Raw genomic sequence first — 21,673 nt, forward strand, 5'->3', positions numbered from 1 at the left:
CTCGAATCGAGCTGTTCGTCATCGACTTGGTTTTTTGGGGCAGCTGGCAAAGAAGTAATATCTGGGGGTCAACAGAGGGAACTGTGGGACATGTTTAGCTTGCTCTTTCAAGAGGTATTCAACCTCCCAGAGACTGACTTGATTCCTCATAATGACAATTGTGTGCAGTCCAGTTGCAACTGACAGATAGCACCCCCATGGGGTTTTCGACGCAAGAGATGTGCCACGGTGGCTTGCTGTAATCTTCCTCTGCATAGCAACCGTAGTCTTTCTGGGCAGGCTCTTGTCCAAGTACTACCTATGGCTAACGCAGTTTAACTTCTAAGTTCCAACAGGATTGGGTTGGTCTAGGCCAGGGGTAGGGAACCTGCGGCTCTCCAGATGTTCAGGAACTACAATTCCCATCAGCCTCTGTCAGCATGGCCAATTGGCCATGCTGGTAAAACTGATAGAATATGTAATTCCTGAACATCTGGAAAACGATTCTGAGAATAAACGGTCGATTCCATTAGAGAGTATCCTCTAACAGTGTCAACCAAACACTGTATTGGTGATTTGACTCCTAATAGGGGTATATAAAACCATCAAAAGAACATTCAGTCGATGTAGAGGATAGCTTGGTTGACTTGGGAAGGGCTCTATTGTGGCCTTTTGTGTCTTTCTCCTTACCAAGTACCCAGTGAAAACTAACACAGCAGCGTTTCACCTATGAACTGAGCTAATTTAAAGTATTGTTCCCTAGAAGAATTAATTGAAGACGAATTTTTTCAAGGAAAAGTCTCAGCAAGGCACAAAACCATGCATACTGGCCAATCCGATTATTATAAGCTACACCAGAAATATCTCTTAGATTGAGTAATAATCACCTGTAAAGCATTTTTAAAAATCATTTAACAGAATTGTGGCTTTTATTATGGACTATTCATAGGCCAGGTGAGTTGATTAGAACTGATGCAATTGGCTAGCTACTTTTTATTTAACTGGGCAACAGGCCAACGAGAAACCAGGTTAACAGTTTCACACGAACATTTTGTTTCAGTTGCTCAAGGAAAAGATGATCTCTGGGGAGGTATATTGCACTTAGTCACCCCTCTGAACGCTTTGGGCATTTCCGAAGCTGTTCAATATCCGAGGCGATCTCTAATGCGATTACTTAGCCACCCCTCTGTTCAGACACCTGATCAGCATCTAACAACCTACTTTTCGTGTCTGTTTTCACAGGTACCAGAAGAAAATATAAACGGTGTTATCAATGCACTCCAAGTTAGTCAAGCTGAAAAACGTTAGAGCGGGACCTAGCTGCATTTTTCATCAAGAATACTAATAATTCTTCTCAGTATTTTCTTGGGGAGGGGGGGATAGTTTGTTTTTGTTTTGTTTTTTTAAACTCCAAAAGCGTGCGGGAGACAGGATGCAGTGCCACGCCGAAAAACCACCACCGAGAAGACTGCAAACGACTCCTCGCCGGGAGCTTTTTAAAAGAAATGATTTTTTAAAAAATAATTCTTCGGGCAGGAGGGAAGGATGAGGCTGGGGGAGGGAGAATTGTCGGGATAAAGGAACTGTGAAGATTTTTTTTTTCTGAAGTTTAACTCCAAAGCAAAACTGTTCTATTTGTGTGCGTGTGTGAGTGTGGTGTGACAGAAATACCTGCAGAGGTTCGAAATGAGAGGAACTATATCAACCGATAGCGTGCAATGGCGGGAGAAAATAAATCTGTGAAGGAAAAGAGCCATTTCCATTATGAGGAAGTGTGGATTGTGTAAATGGAAGAGTCTAGAACCTGGCAGGCATGGGACCGGGGTCACTGCCTCTGCTAATTGATGATAATTTGAAGGTGTTCACCCAAAAGTGTTTTACTTGATTGAATTTCTCAAGGGGTCTGCGCCATATTGCTTCCCCTGCTGGAACTGAGCTATATAGAATGTCAGTGAAGGGCAACTTTGAGTGATCTGTGAGATCCAGCGTGGTGTAGTGGTTAAGAGCAGTGGACTCTAATCTGGAGAACCGGGTTTGATTCCCACTCCTCCATATGTGCGGTGGACTCTTAACTGGTGAACTGGATTTATTCCCCCACTCCTACGCATGAAGCCTGCTGGTGATCTTGGGCCATTCACAGTTCTCTCAGAATTCTCTCAGCCCCTCCTACCTCACAAGGTGTCTGTTGTGGGGAGGGGAAGGGAAAGGAGCTTTGTAAACTGTTTTAAGACTCCTCATGGCTAAGAAAAGTGAGGTATAAACCCAAACTCTTCTGTTTTTCACAGGCCAATGTTACTGCCAAGACAACATTATCCTGACTGGTGAAATTATGACATAACTGAAAGAAATTGGTCTGTTCAGAATTTAACAGTAGACTTCTATCGTATCAAATTTTCACCAGATTTGGGAGTGGGGCAGCCATGGCCTTGGTGACAAAAAATGGTTACATATTCCCTGTAAAAACCAAGTTCCTCAGGAAACTTTTTCACACACACCACTGTGGAACGCACAGGAAATGGTACCGTGGCAAAGCTCTTGCACAACTCCTGTTGATGCCTCAGAAGTGTGTATGAAAGAACTTCCATGGTATTGTACAACTCAACCTTGGGATGTCTGGTTCTCTGACAATCAGGTTGTACTACTGTGACCAGTCATCCCTCTTGCTGTCCATTTGAGACCAAGTGGAAATTGGAGGGTATGATGGTTACAAGTGTTTTTGGAATTGGGGAGGGGGATTTTTTACTTCTGATCCCACTGTACTCTGGCCCCTTCTCTATGTTTCTGTAACCATATGCCTCTACGAGTGCCCCTCTGCAGTCACCCAATACATCTTTGCTGCAAAAATTTTCCAGCCTAAGTCAGTTTGCCTCTGAATTTTTCTTTCTCTCTGTTCTGCTGTCTCGGTTCCCTCCACATAGTTAGAAACTTCAGCCTTGCGGCCTTAGATGCTGACTGCTTACATGCAACCTGCATGCAAGTGAAAATACGCACAATCCCTTTTAGCTATGGGTACGTGTGGAACAGCAAAATCCCACTACAAATGTTGGTGGAAATTGGATTGAAAGTGGATGTAGCCAACGTGAACGGATTTGGGTTGGGACGGTTGGACGGGTTGTGAAGGACGGATCTCTATTCTCTAGTGGGATGATCCTTGAGGAGCTGCTTAGTTGAAGTCGATTACCACAGAACAAAACATACAACAATATTACGTTTCCTAGCTTCAGCGGTACATAGAGAGCAAGGCAGAGCTGCCCCAAACAACGAGCTGGGGTTTTTTTTCCGCCAAAGAGACAAAACCACGTTCACTTATCTCCGATTGGTGTCTTCAGAACAGTACAGCCTGTTCAGTTTCACGATTCAAACACGCCCCCATTGCGAAACAAGCAGGCATGAACTTGCCTCTTGAACAATACGCTGGTCCAAAGCCTTTGCAACCTTTTGCGAAGGAGAACGTACCACGGGTTTCTCCCACAACGAGTGTGTTCGTTTTTTAAAGGTAATTGGCAACATCTCTGAAACTGTTTGCCAGCTAGAGTTTCTTTATCTTCGGCTAATGTTCACAACACCTCCTAAGCATGGGTTCTCTGTTCCTCCTGGACCCGATGATATGGTGCGTCTTCCATGCTTGGGTATGCTGGGAATCCAGGAAGAAGCAAACGCTAACAGATTTTAGCCTTCTAGGTCCAATGGGCTGGGTACTTCGTGGCAGTGTCCAGTTACTGCTAGATGAAGGATTTGGCCAGAGTAACCATGTGGTCTACCCCACAAGCCACATCAACCACTTCACCAGGCACGGTCACCTAGACAAGGAAAGAAAAACAGGGAAGAGTTTTCCACTAGTTTCCAACCTCTCTATAGGGCGGGAAGACAGCAGCCTGCACGTCTTGATTCAAAGCTGGCCAATGACAAAAGTTCCCAGCAACCAAATGAAATCAGTTCTCGTACAAGAAATCGGTATAATGCCAAATGGCTCTCAGGAAGGGGCGTCTCGGCAAAACTGCAGCCAGGTACAGGAATGGGCCAGCTCCTACCTCCCCTCCTGATTAAAAAAAAAAAAGGTTAAATAAGGCTTGCCCTCACCTGGATGCCCCAGACTAGCCTCAATCTCATCAGATCTCAGAAGCTAAGCAGGCTCAGCTCTGGTTAGTGCTTAGATGAGAGACCTTCAAGGAAGTCCAGGGTTACTACACAGAGGCAGGCAACGACAAACTACCTCTGAGTGTCTCTTGCCTTGAAAACCCCATAGCAGTGGTGGCGAACCTTTGGCACTCCAGATGTTATGGACTACAATTCCCATCAGCCCCTGCCAGCAAGGCCAATTGACCATGCTGGCAGGGGCTGATGGGAATTGTAGTCCATAACATCTGGAAGTCACTCTGGCTTTCTAGGGCTGCGACTTGATTGTGAATAAATAAATGGTCTAGCATCCCCTTTGACCCCTCCCCATAACATTCAAATATATCCAGACAAGACTTGTATTAGTTCATATAGAATGGTAGAATCCTAGAGTTGGAAGGGGGGGCCCAGGCCTCATCAGATCCAACCCTGCATGTAAGAACACACAATCAAAGCACTCCTGACAGGCTGACCCATCCAGTCTCTCTTTAAAACTCAAAGAGGCGTTCCACCATACTCTGGTGAATTGCATTCCACTGTCAACAGCCCTCACTGTCAGGAGGTTTTCCTGATGTTTGGGGTGGAATCTCTTTTCCTTCCTGTGAACCATGACTCCTGGTCTAGTTTCTGGAAACGACAGAAAACAAGCTTGCTCCCTCTCCAACATGACATCCTTTCAACTATCTAAACATGGCTATCATGTCACCTCCTAACCTTCTCTTCATCAAACAAAACATACCCAGCTCCGTAAGTCTTTCCTCGTAGGGCATGGATTCCAGACCTTTTACCATTTTGGTTGTCCTCCTATGGACCTGTTCCAGCTTGTCAATATCATATAGGTGGGTGGGTTGGGTTGATCTTCCCCTCCCTCCTCCTGTAGCAGTAGCTAGCAATTCAGAAGCAACAGCATGATAGAGCTACCCCTGTGGTTACATTCAAGCATCAGGAGGTAAATCCTGAAAATTGAACGACTGCTTTCCATTATCATAGCCAGAACTGAAGACTGGACCATTCAGAAACTAAAATTATCCCTCTTGTAGGGCTGCTGATTCTATACCCGTGGTGGCGAACCTTTGGCACTCCAGATGTTATGGACTACAACTCCCATCAGCCGCTACCAGCATGGCCAATTGGCCATGCTGGCAGAGGATGAATCCATAGCATCTAGATACAAGTCCTCCCTCTAAACTAATTAAAGTATTTTCTGGATATGTTTGAAAGTTATGGGGAGGGGTTGAAGGAAATGCTAGGCCTTATTTATTCATTCGCAATCAAGTCACAGCCCTGTAGAGTTTTCAAGGCAAGGGGATTGAGGGTGGGAAGTCCAACTAGTGGATTGGCATTGTCTTCGAGCAGCGCATTACGAAGCACACAGGCTTCCATCTCCTGGAGAGCTGCTGCAGAACACTTCTTACCCTCCATGGGAAGTACTGGTCCTCCATCCGGCCAATCCCCAAGCAGCCCCGGGTGTTCTTCCCCCAGGCGAAGAGCTCTCCTCGATCTGCAAGCCAAAAGGACACGCCAGACTGTCACTGAGGGTTGGGGTTACTAACCTCTAGGGAAGTGTTTCCCAACCTTTTCGACATCACGGTACCCTTGACCTCACTCTTCATATCTCCGCGGTACCCACCAATTCCCCACTTCCCCTCCCAGTACCGCAGCACCCACCCACCCCAGGGTGAAGGAAACTACTTGACTGATAGAAATTGGCACCACTGACCTTACAGCAGACCCTGCCTCCTGGACCAGCTCCATGTCCCTTACTGGCGCGTTGGAGGCCACAAAGTGAGGCGGCAGTGTTGCCGCAGTACCCCTGGGACATGCTCACAGCATCCCAGGGTACCACGGAACCCTGGTTGGGAATCGATGCTCTAGCGAGTGCCTGGAGACCTGGAATTACAACAGATCTCCACGCCACCCAGTGGGACAGAGTGGTAAGTCGCAGTGCTACACTCAAAAGCTCTGCCCCCGTTGGAAGCCGGTTTCAGGTGGCGACTCCGCAAGACTGATTCAGACTTCCACCTTTCTGAGGTCATTAAAAAATGAGTACCAGCCTGCTGGGGTAAAGCAAGGATGACTGGGAAAGGCAAACCATCCCGTAAACGCAGTCTGCCTAGCAAACGTTGTCATGTGACATCACCCCAAGGGTCAGTAATGACCCGGTGCTTGCACTGGGACTAGCTTTACCTTTTACCAGACAACAGGTGCCAGAATTACAAGTTATTTCCAGACAACAAAGTTGGAGAAAATGGCTGCTTTGAGGGGTAGATTCTATGCCATTACACCCCACTGAGGTTCCTTCCCTCCCCAAACCCCACCCCCCAACCCAAGCTCCACCCCCAAATTTCCAGAAATTTCTCTGCTTAAATTAATTGCTTAATACAGTTAGACGAAGCTTGTGTTTCAGTGCCAGAGAACCAGTTTACTCACGACTACCTGTTCTTCAGCTATCCAAAAAAGCAAAGAAGGTTCAGTTTATTGTTGAAGGCTTTCACGGCCTGATTCAACTGGTTGAGGTGGGTTTTCCGGGCTGTGTGGCCGTGGTCTGGTGGATCTTGTTCCTAACGCTTCGCCTGCATCTGTGGCTGGCCTCTTCAGAGGTGTATCATAGAGCTGTGGTGGCGAACCTTTGGCACTCCAGATGTTACGGACTACAATTCCCATCAGCCCCTTCCAACATGGCCAATTGGAAGGGGCTGATGAAGGTATGATCCATCTGGAATTATAAGATTCCTACTATCATAGGAACCTGGTGAAACAGTCAGGAACAGGATCCACCAGACAACCACAGCTTCAACAAGCTCCCTAACAAAGTTCAATTCTTCTCAGCTTCCTTCTTACAAAAACAAACCCTCGTTGTCTGTCTATGTCTGCATCTGGGTGCGTGCTCAAGCTTAAAAACCTACTCAACAAGAAAAGGGAAACCCGTTTCCAGTTTTTGGTGCTGCTGCCCCCTACAGGCTGCACTTGACATGAGATGTTTCCAAGACCATCCATTTGCTGAAACAACCGACTAGAATTACCGGATCCCCCCCACCTCGGCCACCAGATCCAATTGTGTCAGATCCAGTGGGGAAACCCCTGGGGATTTACAGATGGGGTCTGGGGAGGACAGGGACTTAAGTAAGGTAAAATGCCATAGAAGCCAATATTGTTCCTTCCTTACGACAACCCCCTGACTTGAATATGTGAGTCACATTTTTTTAACAAGCAGATAAAATGCTGCTAAATATTCTGGGACGTCAAGGCAGCCCAGCCCGTGGAAGGCAACGCCCTTCTCCCTCTGACTATCCAAGCTGAAACAAGATTTAAGAGACTCACTGGTGATAGCAGCAAACTGGTTGAGTCCACAACGGATCCGAACCACGCGAATGTCTGGGCTGAGGTCTGAGAAGCCGAAGAGGGAGGGTGGGATGATTTCAGGAATCTCCGTCTCCATCAGTTTGGGGCCTTTCCCGAGGATCCCATAGCCCCACACGTAGACATGGCCTTCCTCTGGATTGCATTCAAAACAGATTTGGTGCACACAGTTGCAATGCCACATTCACTAGACCCAAATGGGTCCCCATACTGCTCTCTTAAAGTAGAGGCATTTACACACATCAGGATGTCCAAAAACGGGGAAAGGATTGGAAATGGGAGAACCAGCAATCGTCTTGAAATGTCATTCTGCGTATGGGAAAAGTGCTGTGAAGTTGCAGCTGACTTATGGCGACTCAATATGGTTTTCACGGCAAGTAACAGAGAGAGGTGGTTTGCCGTTGACTTCCTCTGCGTAGCAACCTGGGACTTTCTCACCCAAATGCTAACCAGTGCAGACCCAGCTTAGCTTCCAAGATCTGTCCCTAGCCTGTAAAATATAGGCTATGGACCCAACCAGTCCTTTCACACAATATTGTTCCTTCCTTCCTCCCACCTGATTTTATATGTGGGTCACATAATCCCCTTTTTTGGTTCTTAAAGGCCACCTTCAACTTGCACCAGCAGAAAAACTGGCAGGATCCAACCCTTATGTGATCCTTGATGACCTGGGATCCATTCTAAGCCTGCTTATCGATCTCCCCTCCCGCCCTTTTATTTGCCAGCTCACTAGCGCATACCTCAAAAAAAAAGGCCCATGCAATAAATGTAAAACCATGTATTGTCGAAGGCTTTCACGGCCGGAATCACTTGGGTGCTGTGTGGTTTCCGGGCTGTGTGGCCGTGTTCTAGCAGCATTCTCTCCTGACGTTTCGCCTGCATCTGTGGCTGGCATCTTCAGAGGATCATTTGCAGTATTTGGATCCTCTGCAGTATTTGGATCCTCTGAAGATGCCAATACAGATGCAGGCGAAACGTCCAGAAAAGAATACTACTAGAAAATACCGCCATACAACCCGAATCTACACATAACTCATCAAAACCACTTTACGCTCCTCAATTCACATGTGGACATACAATACTAGTATTATTTACAATGAATAACATCTTCATATGTATAGTGTGTGTTGTCTATCCCAATTTAACCAGGTTGAATAAATTCCCAGATCAGTTCTAATACAATTCAAATACAAAGTTCCCCTAAGCTCAAAAATAGATTTCAATGCAGTTATTCATAGTATATCGCCCTAGGCGTTCCTCTAATCTCAGAAACAGATTTCAAAGCAATTACTCACAGTATATCCCACTAGGCGTTCCTCTAAACTCAAAAAAAATGAAATTATTCACAGTATATCCCACTAGGCTGATCGACCACCGGTTAACATCTTTTCTCAAAGGGTCTTCACAGGCCTGTGCTGACATGATCAATTTTTCTTGAAACTATATCTAACCCCATATGCTCAAGCAATTTTCAATTCGGACTGCGATTGCGGCAAGATTCTCTAGTTCCACCCTGGTGCGTATGGGATTAGAGATATTTTCAAGAAAAATGTATCATATTACCACGGGCCTAAAAGACTCTTCGAGATAAGGCTTTAACCAGTGGCCAATAAACCTAGTGGGATATACTGTGAATAATTGCATTGAAATCTGTTTCTGAGTTCAGAGGAATACCTAGTGGGATATACTGTGAATAATTGCACTGAAATCAGTTTTCGAGTTTTGAGGAACACTGCATCTGTATTAGAATTGATATTGGAATTTATTCGTGATTAAATTGAGATAGACAACACACACTCTACTTATGAAGATATTATTAACTGTAAAACACAGGCTCCTTCCGTACATGCAGAATAATGCACATTAAATCCACTTTCACACTTGTTTGAAAGTGGAATTTTGCTATTCTGCACAGTAAAATCCAGCTTCAAAGTGCATTGAAAGTGGATTATTCTGCATGTGCGGAAGGGGTCACAGTATTGTACTACTATGGGTCGAGGAGCGCAAAATGGTTTGTTGGTTTGGCTCGCTTGAAAACAGCCAGATGCTGTGGGGTTATTTTGGCACTTGCACTGAAAAGGAGGGGCATGCCCCTTGCTTATGCCAAATCAGACACTGCCAAGAGTTTCACTCGCTTACCCTAACGTCAGACATGTCATCCATAAAACAGCAAAGCTACCCCTTGAACCTCAAAAAGCCAGGAGTCTCCAAATTGTTTCCATATATCTCTCGTGAGTACCGTGTTTCCCCGAAAATAAGACAGTGTCTTATATTAATTTTTGCTCCCAAAGATGTGCTATGTCTTATTTTCAGGGGATGTCTTATTTTTTCTGTGTTCTGTTCGGTGGGCATGGTTCCAAACAAAAACTTTGCTACGTCTCACTTTCGGGGGATGCCTTATATTTCGCACTTCAGCAAAACCTCTACTACGTCTTATTTTCAGAGGATGTCTTATATTCGGGGAAACAGGGTGTGAAGTTCTGTGATTGTCGCCATCATTTATTGGTCTACCATCTGATCCAGCCATAGTGGTTGGTTCAGTTAGTGGTATTTGTTAACTTTATTAAATATTTATTAAAACCTTAATTAGACTATTTTATTTTTAATTATAATTTGCATTTTGAATTCTAATTTGAATTAATTTATCATAAATTTTAGACCGTTACTCGGCTTTCCAATTTTATGGGTCTACATACGCCGAGACACTTTTATTGTGTTGTTGTTGATCTGCAAATTGACCCGAGCCAGTTCTGGGAGGGGCGATTAAGAAATTCGAGAAACAAACAAATAAATAAAAGTTCCCCTGAAGAGAGAAGCTCACCATTTAAGAGAGCGTTGACCGTTCCCCCGCAAGCAGCTTCCTTCACCTTTCCCACTTTGAAAGGCAGATGTCTCGGCACGTTCATCTGTTCAGGGTGCAAGATTCACAGGTGATCTCATGTTCCTTTCCGACAGTTTCCCAAGCGGCGATCACATTTATGTTTGATAGAAAAAGCAAAAGGGACCAAAAAGGGGAAGATGGCGCAAAAACTTGTCTAAATTAAAACCAGTTTCCACCTTCTCAGAAAGGACCAACCCATGTTTGAAGGGCTGTGATGATTCTGTAGCCAACGCTGGGGGGGATTCCGCACATGCCCCTACAGCGGCATCCCATCGGCATATATCATGCCGGTGGAGCCCCGGGGCCGTTTGCACAGAGGTGTGAGAGGCCCCAGAGTGGCTGCGGCCCATGGAGGCACCTCTGCACAGAGGCACTTCCATTTCCTTTCCCCACACTTGCCTTCTCTCCCTGAGGAGCTCCGCAGGGAGAAAAGGTAAGTGTGGGGGGAAATGGAGGTGCCAAAAAGCGGTGCCTCCAATCCAGTGCTGTTCCCACGGCACCGGCACGGAAACACTGTTTCCCAAAAGCCTCACTCATTGTGTGAGGCAGGGAAAAAGCGTGTCTGAACCAAGTGTGTGGTGGGGGAAGCACGGCACTGCTTCGTTGTGGAGGCGGAAGCCATGCAAACAGAGCCCCTGGAACAGTGTTTTTACCGTTCCAGGGGCGCTGTTTTTGGCCTGTCCAGACTCCGCCTGGGTGCAGAATTCACTCTTCAATATCCTGATAAATCTCTGCCCCTTCAAACCCTTGACGTATCTAGTGAAACGAATGAAAGCTTTGATGGCAATTAAACTAGCCAAAAGGACTGGCATTAACCCCCGCCCCCGAAATTAAAGGGCACCAGCATTCAAATAAGATCACATGAAGTGAAAATCACAATGGGAGAAGGATATCTGCACCCCACACATTCCAAGACAGTGAGTCAGAGAGAGGCAAATCCCTTCAGAATCCTTCTAACCTGTGGCAGGTCCGTAATGGAAGCCAGCTGCAGGTATTCTGAGTTCCCCCAGCCAAAAAGGTCTCCATCCGCTGACACAGCAAGGCAGCAGTCTCCATAAGTAGAAAGTTGGACAATAGGGACCCCAGCCATGTCGCCACTCAGTTTTGTGGGGGTGCTGACACAGTTGTAATGGCCGAGACCTGTTGGGTGGAGAAGGGGACTCATTGTAGCTAAGACATAAGATGGTGCAAGTAGGGAGCAGTAAAATAAAAACAGGAGCCCAGCACAACCTCGAAGATGAACGCAACTGAGGCCAGCATAAGTTCGTCATGATTCTGAGCTCACTTCATCAGACGCAATGGAGTGTACATCCATCTATCTTCAATCCACCTAACGAAATGAGCTCAGAATTCTGGAAATAAAATAAAACATCTTATCAGTTACACTCTACATTAGAAATTATATAGGGTATAACCGACAAGATATTTTATTTTAATTGGATGCAGGAACCTAGAATGAATTAGAATTCAATAGTGAGACAGCGGGAAGTCATGATTTGGATATTTTCTTGCCTTCATCTTTCTTTTTGTATTTCACGCTTATGGAGAGGCATGAAAGTGTTTATGTCTATTGTTATTTCCTCTTGTGTTTCTATATGTTGAGAAAATAAATATACAGATATATTTTAAAAAAACAGAAAGAACAATAGAAAGGTGGGGGAGATATTTGGCCCTGGGTTTAGAATCACACAAAGGGTGACTCTCACTTGACCCATTTTTCCAATTGGTAATTTAATTAAAAAGACAATGACAATCTGCTGGTTGCTCAATAAACGCTCTAATCACCAGCGCCATCCAACTCCCGTGTTTCTGGGGCCCACGGCTGTCGAGGCCCCGCAGCTTGGCTCACTTCCATTATCCTACCTGTTTGGCCATCTGCTCCCCAGCCACAGGAATAGACGTCTCCTTTCTCAGTCCGAAAGAGACTGTGGTCTTGCCCGCACGCAACCTGTTGGCAAAAATGAAGGGAAGGGAGGAGGAGAAATGAAGGCCAAGAAGAAAAAACTGGGAACACTGATTCATTTCAAAAATATTTTAAACTTTTCTGTGCTACGCTGCCCCACTAACTAAAAACGAAATCTTGTTGAAAACAAGAAAGTGGCAGAGCTGTTTAATCACTAATTTTATTTCTTTTACAACCTATTGATTTTGACGCTTAATCATCGCTTAATTGATTTTTATATGCCAGCAAATCTGAAAAACTTGGAATACTACTTGATTTGAAAAATACTTTTAAATTTTTCTGCACTACAGCGCCCCAGTAAGACAAGAAAACCCAATAACAACCATTGCATTTATGTAGCTCAGTGTTCTAAAGGACTTTGCACAATGGTGCCTTAGAGTAAATCTTACAACAGCCCTGGAAGGCAGGCCAGCATTATCTCACATACACACACACCATATTGCTGCTAGTGAGCTTGCCGAAGAGTAAGATTTGTTCTGAGCTTTGCAGCTCACGCTTTAAGCCACTACATTTACATAAGAATGTCAAAAGAGCCCTGCTGAATCAGACAAGAGAGTCCAGGTTGTCCAGCCTCCTGTAACACACAACCATCATGGCAGATCAACAGGGTATACGATGGACCCATAAGGCAGGCCGTTCCTCTCTCTCTTCCCCATCCACACACTCAAGAATAGCAGTCATTAATATACCAATTCCAAAACCTACATTCATGGATCCTGCAGCAATACTTCAGACCATTAAGAACGGCAGCTAGCGTAAACCATGACTCTGCATTACAGCTAACCCCAACCTTGAGTGCTTACAAATCCAACTCAAGGGCTTTGCATGAATGCAAACAGATTTCATCCTCAGCTACCAGGCTGGCATGCCCGGAATGGACAGCCTTCTTTGAAAAACAAGCCACGTGGCTATTCACAAGCGACAGATTTCTTACCTGGACAACCCGATCCTCAAATCCCTTCAGTCTGTGAATCAGCTGGCTTTCGCTGCGTTTCACCGTTGAAAGATAATGAGGCAGTAAAGGAATTTAAAAAATAAGTTCATTTGCATGTTTAAAAGAACACCAGAAAAAGATGTGCACACAACTGAGAAAGAACTGCAGTCTTGTCCTGTTGTGCACGATGTTACCGACATCCATTCTGTGTTTTTAGAAAGTACGGAGAGTCAGGTGGGACCTCTGCCCAGCAAGGCTTCTGACTGGCAGTGCAGATTTTTTAAGAAGAAGAAGAGTTTGGATTTATATTCCCCCCTTTCTCTCCTGCAGGAGACTCAAAGGGGTTTACAATCTCCTTGCCCTTCCCCTCTCACAACAAACACCCTGTGAGGTAGGTGGGGCTGAGAGAGCTCCGAGAAGCTGTGACTAGCCCAAGGTCACCCAGCTGGCGTGTGTGGGAGTGTACAAGCTAATCTGAATTCCCCAGATAAGCCTCCACAGCTCAGGTGGCAGAGCTGGGAATCAAACCCGGTTCCTCCAGGTTTTTTAAAACTTTGGTTCAGCAGCTGCCACTACAGCCCAAGGATCTTCACTGTGTGACAGAAAGTACGTTGCAGAAGCCTCCTTTGGCAGCCATTTTGGACAGTATCCACCACACTATGTCAGAATTGCAAAGTTGTCCACAGACTCAAAAAGACTGAGGATCCCTAATTTATAGACAATGGCAGGTGTCAAAAATAACGCAGTTATAATGCTGAACCAGACAAAAATCTGCTTAATATTGGTGGGGGAGCCGTGGTCCTTGGGATGTGGAGTGTCAATCTGTAGTAGTTAGCATGTCAGAAATCACATGTAAAGCAGCATAATGCAACAACCAAAGCATCAAAAAAGACAAGACTTTTTTGCCTTTAAGTATGGAAAAGCAACATACTTATAAGCTACATAGAACCATGTATTAACACAATGTGTAATAAATGGCCGATTAGCCACCAGTGCAGAAGCGCACGGTTAGACAGGAAGAGCGTCCAGCAAGAAATCTCATCCTGAAGCACTTCCTGTTTGCAGCATGCTGAGAAGGAAGGTGCATTGGGAATGAAAGGGATCTTCTTACCTGTAAATTTCCCCCTCGATCACCTTTCGGCCGCACTGCCCGTAGACATTGTTACCCATGCTGAAGACTGAAACAAAGCCAAATGATGGGGTCAGGCAAACCTTGGAAAGCTCCAAACCTCAGAAAGCATCAAACATCCCTTCAGACAACCCACAACGTTTCCCATCCTCCTTTTACCCTTTCTAGAAGTTATCCTTTCTAGCGAGGAAGACCCCTAGAGATATCCAGCTTAGCACTGTCTATTCCAGCAGGCAATGGCTCTACAGGGCCCTAAGTAGACATGTTTTCCTAACATCTACTCCCAGAGAACCTTTTGTCCTGCTGCACAAAAAGCAGGTCTTTTACCACCAAACACTCCATCTGTGCGACCTCTCTCCCTCTGCTCGGCATGTGAAGGCTCAGGGGAAACAAAGACACAAGGTCTTTTTGTTTCCCCAAAATTTTCCATTGGAAAATCTGGCAGAGCACTGGCAAGGAGTCGGGGAAGAACCTCCTATAAGATATTTTCTTTGGAACAAGTAAAATGCTTATTGAGGCAAGGTCTTTCACACTCAAAATGTTCAGCAGCACTGTTTAATTGGGAAACTTGAGGGACCAGAGGCAAAAAAAGCCCTCCTATGAAACATTTTCTCAGTGGGAAAAAAAGCATTTCAGACATTCCAAATGAACAGCCTGAAAAATTCTGAGGATATTCTCAATTTTTCCAAGGAAGAAACTGAGACATTTTGGACAGCAGTAAAAAAAAAGCCCTCTTATCCTGTAGATATAAACTGTGGTATGTTTGAAATGTAAAATAATCAGCAACAATTAATATGCTAAATGGTATCCTACATTATTAAAGAGATTTGTGTTTTCAGTGGTATAAAGTTTAGTTTAATATCCAAACGGGCTGGCAGTCTTACCCTTTTGTAACTCTATGGCTCATTCCGCACATGCAGAATAATGCACTTTCAAACTGCTTTCAGTGCTCTTTGAAGTTGTGCGGAATGGCAAAATCCACTTGCAAACAGTTGTGAAAGTGGTTTGAAAATGCATTATTTTGCGTGTGCGGAAGGGGCCTATGAGAAATTTCTGTTCAAATAATACATGTTCCTGTTTGCAACAGAACTTTTTTGCTGTTTTCAAATCTTTTTTTTTTTACCTCTCAAGTAGCAAAACTAAAGACATCAGTACTACGGTAGAAAAGGTGGTTTATAATTCTTTCGCAAATATTGCAGATATTTACACTTTTTACTTTAGAAAGCAGACATTTATATACTAACTAAATTATAAATGATTACACTATATATTGTTAAAACAATAATAATAGTTTTGGGTTGATAGGAAAGTAAGTAGGATATTAATTTCAATTTCCTAAGCCAACAACCTATTAATTTCAATTTCCTAAGCCAACAACCTATCACAAAACACGCACCGCCCAGAGCCCTCTGGGGATTGGGCGGTATAGAAATCCGATAAATAAAAATAAATAAAAATAAATAAATTTCCACAAAATTTCTGTTTTTTTCATGGCCTCAACATTTCCAGGGATCTTACGTCTCCATCCTTACCCAAACATTGCCGGTTTTCTTTAAAATGACCCTGAACTCTTGGAAAAGCCAACCTTACAGCAAACACCAAAACCTGAATTAAAGGAATGCCGGATCTGGCTGTCACAGAAATACTGGAGTACGGCATCAATTGTATTCTGCCCTTAATTGGGATATGAAATTCTGTCCGCTTACCTCCTTCGGTATTGGTCAGAATCAAGGAGTGTGCTCTACCACATGACACCTGCAAAACACGGGTCTCCTGGGGTTTGTCCAGAGGCAATGGAATCGGGCTTGGCTCCAGGACATAATCATAACCACGTGCTTAAGGGTGAGAAACAGTGGTGAAAGCATAACTTACAATCATGCCTGTAAGTACCTTCAACCAGTTTGATTTTTTTTTTTAAAGCACCCAGAGAGTGTAAGAAGAACCCTTCTGGATCAGGTCAAATGTCATCCTATCCCATCTGACAATGGTAGGACGCATCAGGTACGTACACCGATCCTTCCTGCTCTGATGAAATCCAATCTGAGAGTCCTTGTTCAGTCCCATCCCCCAGACTTTGGTAATGTCAGTGGTCCTGGAGGAAAGCAGCGTGAATCCATAGCCACAGGCAGCAGAGGAAATCTTTAAAAAACAACAACAAGATTTTAGGTCTAGTGTAATGATACAAGAGAATGAAGGGAAAGACAAAGGCAAGCAGGCGTGGCTGTGTTCAGACGTCACAACCGAGTCTTAACCACAATGAACACAAACGGGTTTTTTAAATGGGGTTTGGTTTTAATGCATGGAGCCGTTTATGTAATGACTTACTCAATTAATTTTGATATATTGATTTTATTTTGTGCTCTATTTTATACGTTTTGCTGTTCACCGCCCTGAGCCCTCCGGGGGAGGGCGGTATATAAATATGATAGATAGATAGATAGATAGATAGATAGATAGATAGACAGACAGACAGACAGACAGACAGACAGACAGACAGACAGACAGACAGACAGACAGACAGACAGACAGACAGACAGACAGACAGACAGACAGACAGACAGACAGACAGACAGACAGATAGATAGATAGATAGATAGATAGATAGATAGACAGTTTACTGCTGAGCTTTCCTTCTTCCTCCAGTGTGGTGTAATGGTTAAGAGCAATGGGTCCAGATCTGGTGAACTGGATTTGCTTCCCCACTCCTCCACATGAAGCCTGCTGGGTGACCTTGGGCTTGTCACAGTTTTCTCAGTACTCTCTCAGCCCCACCGACCTCACAAGGTGTCTGTTGTCGAGAAAGGAAGTGAAGGGGTTTGTAAGCTGCTTTTAAGACTCCTTACAACTGAGAAAAGAGGGGTATAAGTCCAAACCTTCGTCTTCTCTCACACACCAAGCATGACTAAAGAGTTTTCTGCCTCAATGCAGATGCCTGGATCAACTGAAGTTTCTCCCCCTACTACGAATATAATTGGAAATCACAATCCATCCCTTAGAAAAATAGCTGATTAAAAGTATAAAATGGAATTAAAATTATGACACTGGCTCCTGTTAATTATTCTAAAGAGGATGAGAAACTGAAAATCCTGAATTGTCACACTGGGAATGAAATGATCAGGAGCTTTGCATTAACGTACTGAATATTGCACTTGTGCATTTAAATATCCTGGACTCAACCTGTGGCATCTCTCCCTAAATCTCCAGTAGCAGTTATTTGGAAAGACCCTTATATGCCTCAGATCCTGGAGAGCTGCTTCCAATCAAAGGAGACATTGTTGACTTAAATGGCCTTTATGCTTATTAGTATAAAATCAGCTTTGTATATTCAGCAACAAAATCTGATTTACTGTTAGAGCATTCCAAGAGAGGAGACTGTCTTTATTGATGGGTCTTGATGAGCAAGCTGATGATCAAATACTTATATTCCTTTTGAACGGAGATTGTAAGATCTTAGAGCTGGTAGCAAAATGTTTATGTTTAGTCATCAACAATGGTGAATAAAGCGGTTACTGTATTTTGCTACTGTGTAATTATGCCAATAAAGGTTAATTGATTGATTGAGAGGAGACTGTGCTTTCATGCGCTTTCTTCCCCTCTTCCTCACCTTCTCTTCCAGGTCCAGCCGATATGGAGTGGTCTGGATTCGCCTCCGAGTCTTCCACCCTGCATCAGGCACGACAAAACTAGGGATGCCCAATGCTCCCGAGTAGCAGAAACCCCAGACGAACACTCGATTTTTCCTCCTGGCTTGTCCCCCCACATATTGGAAAATCGGGGCAGCGTCGTCAGCTTCTTTGAGGTCCCTGATGGTTTTCGGTCCAGCCGCTTTGGCCAGGCTTCTGACAAGCCCTTTAGGTGGGATCCCCTTAGGAAGGCTTAGGAATGTCCCATTGAGATCCCCAAGGAAACCTCTCTGTGGGGTTAAAGTAACCCTCAAGAGGGCACCTGGCAACCTTTTGGGGAAGCCTGGAAAGAGCCCCCTCTGACACACAAGGGACATCTTAAAAGGAGACCACAATATCTTTTTCAGAGGATCAACAGCCCTCCCTTAGGCTCTATCGATGTCACCCACAGGGCACTCAATGCGTTGTTTGTAGAACTCAGCAACAACCCGCTATAGGGCACCAAGGGAGACCCCCAAGAAAAGCCCCACACTTCTAGCGACCACCCCCATCCCTCTCTGAAGCATTAAGGATTGCAGCAGGGACTTCGGGGGATGCTCCGTATTTACTTCTGAGATGCTAAAAGGCCGATCCCATTAAGCCTCCTCAACACCACCCTGAGCAGAAGAACTACGTCTGCCCCTCTCCCTCCGACCTCTTCCTAAATGATCACATCTAAGCCCAGCGCAGCAGAAACCTCAGCATGGCGGCATGGACAGCGCCATCTTGCCCACCTTTCCTCTTTAGCTTCGTTTGACCCCTCTGCGCAGGCGCAACCCGACGAAGTGGGCACCGCCATGCCAGAAGAGGGAAAAGGCGGCTTCTGGAGCTCCTCCCTCGCATCTCATTCGCTGGAAGCTCTATCACGTGGGTGTGGGGAACTGGCACGGGCGGCGGGCATGACACTTGCCTGCACGCAAAATCGGGGGATTTTTCCTTTTTACAATTAATAATTTTATCAAACAATTTCTTTTATAATTTGCAAACAGTTTTAATTAAAAAGATCACACTTCGGACAGACTTGTCTGCCGCTCTTCTACGGAGTCATGCGCATCAGTTCTCAGGTTATAGTTGCTATAATGTGGCGTTTTGGAGCCTCTTTGGGAAGGGGAGACGCTGCGGAGAGCGTTGTAGCGCTGTCCAAAATAGCGTAGAATGTGCTGGTGCCGCTGCCAGATATCGTGGTAACGCCGTCCGAAATAGTTGCAACGCTGCTGGTGAGCGTTGTAACGCCGTCCGAGACCGTGTTAACGCCTTGGAAGAGCGTTCTGACGCCGTGATAACGCGGCTGGAGAGAGCGATAACGCGCCTGAGATCGTGATAACGCGGCTGCAGAGAGTGATAGCACGCTTTTCGGCGGCGTTACAACGATCTCGCGCAGCCTTCACGCGATCTCAGACAGCGTTACCACGATCTCAGGGAGCCCTCCGCAGCGGCTTCCCTTCTCAAAGAGGCCCCAACACGCCACATTATAGCAACTACAGCTGCGTGGTCGAGGGGGTGTGCGCTTGTAATTCACACCTTTGGCCACTGGAGGGCAGCAGCAGCATCCCCAGCGGCTCCCCTGCCCAAAGAGGCTCGGACACGCCACAACCTGGACGTGGGGCCTCGTGCGAAGGTGGCGCCCTAGGAGGGGCTCTGGGCTACATTGTCCAAAGGGGCTGCCAAGCTCCAAAGAGGCTCGGGAAGATAGCGGAATCCCTCCATGACATCCACGTGCGGGCTCGTGCAAAGGCGGCGGTCAGCGTGGCGTGGTCCCGGTGAGGGACGGGGCTCTCCCGAGCACTGTGGGGCAGATTCTCCTCAACTGCGGCACCCGATCAGGAGGGGGGGAGGGGGGTCACGGGGGAGCCAGGCCAAGGGGGGAGGGCGTTTGAAGCCAATGCCGGGAGCCCCTCCCTCCCTGTCGCCTCCGGGGTAAAGATAAAATTATAAAACATGTAGAAAAGCAAGACCTGCTGAGAAAGAGTCAGCATGGCTTTTGCAGAGGCAAATCCTGTCTTACAAACTTACTAGAGTTCTTTGAGGGTGTAAACAGACATGTGGATAAGGGGGAACCAGTGGACATTGTCTACTTGGATTTCCAAAAGGCTTTTGACAAAGTTCCTCACCAGAGACTGTTGAGAAAACTCAGCAATGAAGGAATAAGAGGGGAAGTCCTCCTATGGATTAAAAACTGGTTGAGGAACAGGAAACAAAGAGTGGGTGTAAATGGGAAGTTCTCACAATGGAGAGATGTCGGGAGTGGTGTCCCCCAAGGATCCGTTTTGGGACCAGTGCTCTTTAACCTATTCATAAATGACCTGGAAGTAGGGGTGGGTAGCGTGGTGGCCAAGTTTGCAGATGATACCAAATTATGTAGGGTGGTGAGAACCACAAAGGATTGCAAAGAGCTCCAAGCGGACCTTTATAAATTAGGTGAGTGGGCTCAGAAATGGCAAATGCAGTTCAATGTAGCACAATGTAAAGTGATGCACACCGGGGCAAAAAATCCAAACTTCACATACACGCTACAGGGGTCAGTGCTATCAGTCACAGACCAGGAAAGGGATTTACGCGTCTTAGTTGATAGTTCCATGGGAATGTCAACTGAATGCATGGCAGCTGTAAAAAAGGCAAACTCTCTATGCTGGGGATCATTAGAAAAGGAATTGAGCGAATAAAACTGCAAAGATTGTCATGTCTTTATTTAAAGCAGTGGTGCGACCAAGCACTTGGAGTACTGTGTCCAGTTCTGGTCACCGCGATCTCAAAAAAAGGATATTGAGGAGATAGAAAAAGTGCAGAGAAGGGCAACAAGGATGATTGAGGGACTGGAGCACCTTCCCTATGAGGAGAGGCTGCAGCGTTTGGGACTCTTTAGTTTGGAGAGGAGGCAGCTGAGGGGGGATATGATCGAAGTCTATAAAATTATGCATGGGATAGAAAATGTTGACAGAGAGAAATTTTTCTCTCTTTCTCACAATACTAGAACCAGGGGGCATTCATTGAAAATGCTGGGGGGGAGAATTAGGACTAATAAAAGGAAACACTTCTTCACGAACGTGTGATTGGTGTTTGGAATATGCTGCCACAGGAGGTGGTGATGGCCACTAACCTGGATAGCTTTAAAAGGGGCTTGGACAGATTTATGGAGGAGAAGTCGATTTATGGCTACCAATCTTGATCCTCCTTGATCTGAGATTGCAAATGCCTTAGCAGACCAGGTGATCGGGAGCAACAGCCGCAGAAGGCCATTGCGTTCACATCCTACATGTGAGCTCCCAAAGGCACCTGGTGGGCCACTGCGAGTAGCAGAGAGCTGGACTAGATGGACTTTGGTCTGATCCAGCTGGCTTGTTCTTATGTTCTTATGGGGTGACGAGTCCCGGGAGAGCGTGCCGATTGGGCCGCCGCCCTTCCTCCTCCTCCTCCTCCGCTTGATTGACCGGCGGGGTGCCAATATGTCATTTTGATGCAGATATGTCTAAACATTCACCCCCTGCAGGCACCAATAACTTGGTGCAAAAAAAATTTTTGGTCGTGGTGGAGTGGCTGCACATTGGGGGGGGGGGGGGGCATCCAACTCAGGTTTGGCCCCGGGCTCCAGTTCGCCTCATTAGGCCCCTGTATTTGTCCACTGGAGCAGCAGTGGCGTAGTGGTTAAGAG

General features: G+C 45.7%; 2 protein-coding genes across 2 annotated transcripts in view; one reads left to right on the plus strand and one right to left on the minus strand.

The window, feature by feature from the left end:
- The window catches only part of CASTOR2 (cytosolic arginine sensor for mTORC1 subunit 2), a 63,393-nt gene extending 61,649 nt beyond the window's left edge, over nucleotides 1-1,744 (plus strand). Inside the window, exon 9 of the mRNA XM_048519102.1 lies at nucleotides 1,222-1,744. Coding sequence (XP_048375059.1) covers nucleotides 1,222-1,287 — 66 coding nt within the window. The 3' untranslated portion in view covers nucleotides 1,288-1,744. The remainder of the gene's footprint in view (nucleotides 1-1,221) is intronic.
- Nucleotides 1,745-3,198: 1,454 nt separating this feature from the next.
- RCC1L (RCC1 like) lies at nucleotides 3,199-18,772 on the minus strand. The gene is made up of 11 exons (XM_048519416.1): nucleotides 17,967-18,772; nucleotides 16,372-16,501; nucleotides 16,069-16,197; nucleotides 14,345-14,411; nucleotides 13,234-13,285; nucleotides 12,200-12,284; nucleotides 11,295-11,476; nucleotides 10,277-10,361; nucleotides 7,417-7,590; nucleotides 5,511-5,596; nucleotides 3,199-3,779 (listed from the first exon to the last, which is right to left on the minus strand). The coding sequence occupies exons 1-11, from the start codon at nucleotides 18,360-18,362 to the stop codon at nucleotides 3,702-3,704; spliced, it is 1,464 nt and encodes a 487-aa protein (XP_048375373.1). The 5' UTR covers nucleotides 18,363-18,772; the 3' UTR covers nucleotides 3,199-3,701.
- Nucleotides 18,773-21,673: the final 2,901 nt, after the last annotated feature.

This window comes from Sphaerodactylus townsendi, linkage group LG16 (assembly GCF_021028975.2).
Source record: "Sphaerodactylus townsendi isolate TG3544 linkage group LG16, MPM_Stown_v2.3, whole genome shotgun sequence".
Taxonomy (NCBI): Eukaryota; Metazoa; Chordata; class Lepidosauria; order Squamata; family Sphaerodactylidae; genus Sphaerodactylus; species Sphaerodactylus townsendi.

Bases quoted from the DNA above. Each gene is read 5' to 3' on its own strand.
- RCC1L (XM_048519416.1), bottom strand. From the start codon at position 18,362: ATGTCCCTTGTGTGTCAGAGGGGGCTCTTTCCAGGCTTCCCCAAAAGG. The intron at 11,477-12,199 runs GTAGGATAATGG...TCCACCCAACAG, and splicing joins GGGAGCAGATGGCCAAACAG to GTCTCGGCCATTACAACTGT. The intron at 5,597-7,416 runs GTGAGTCTCTTA...TTTGGCTTGCAG, and splicing joins CCAGTTTGCTGCTATCACCA to ATCGAGGAGAGCTCTTCGCC.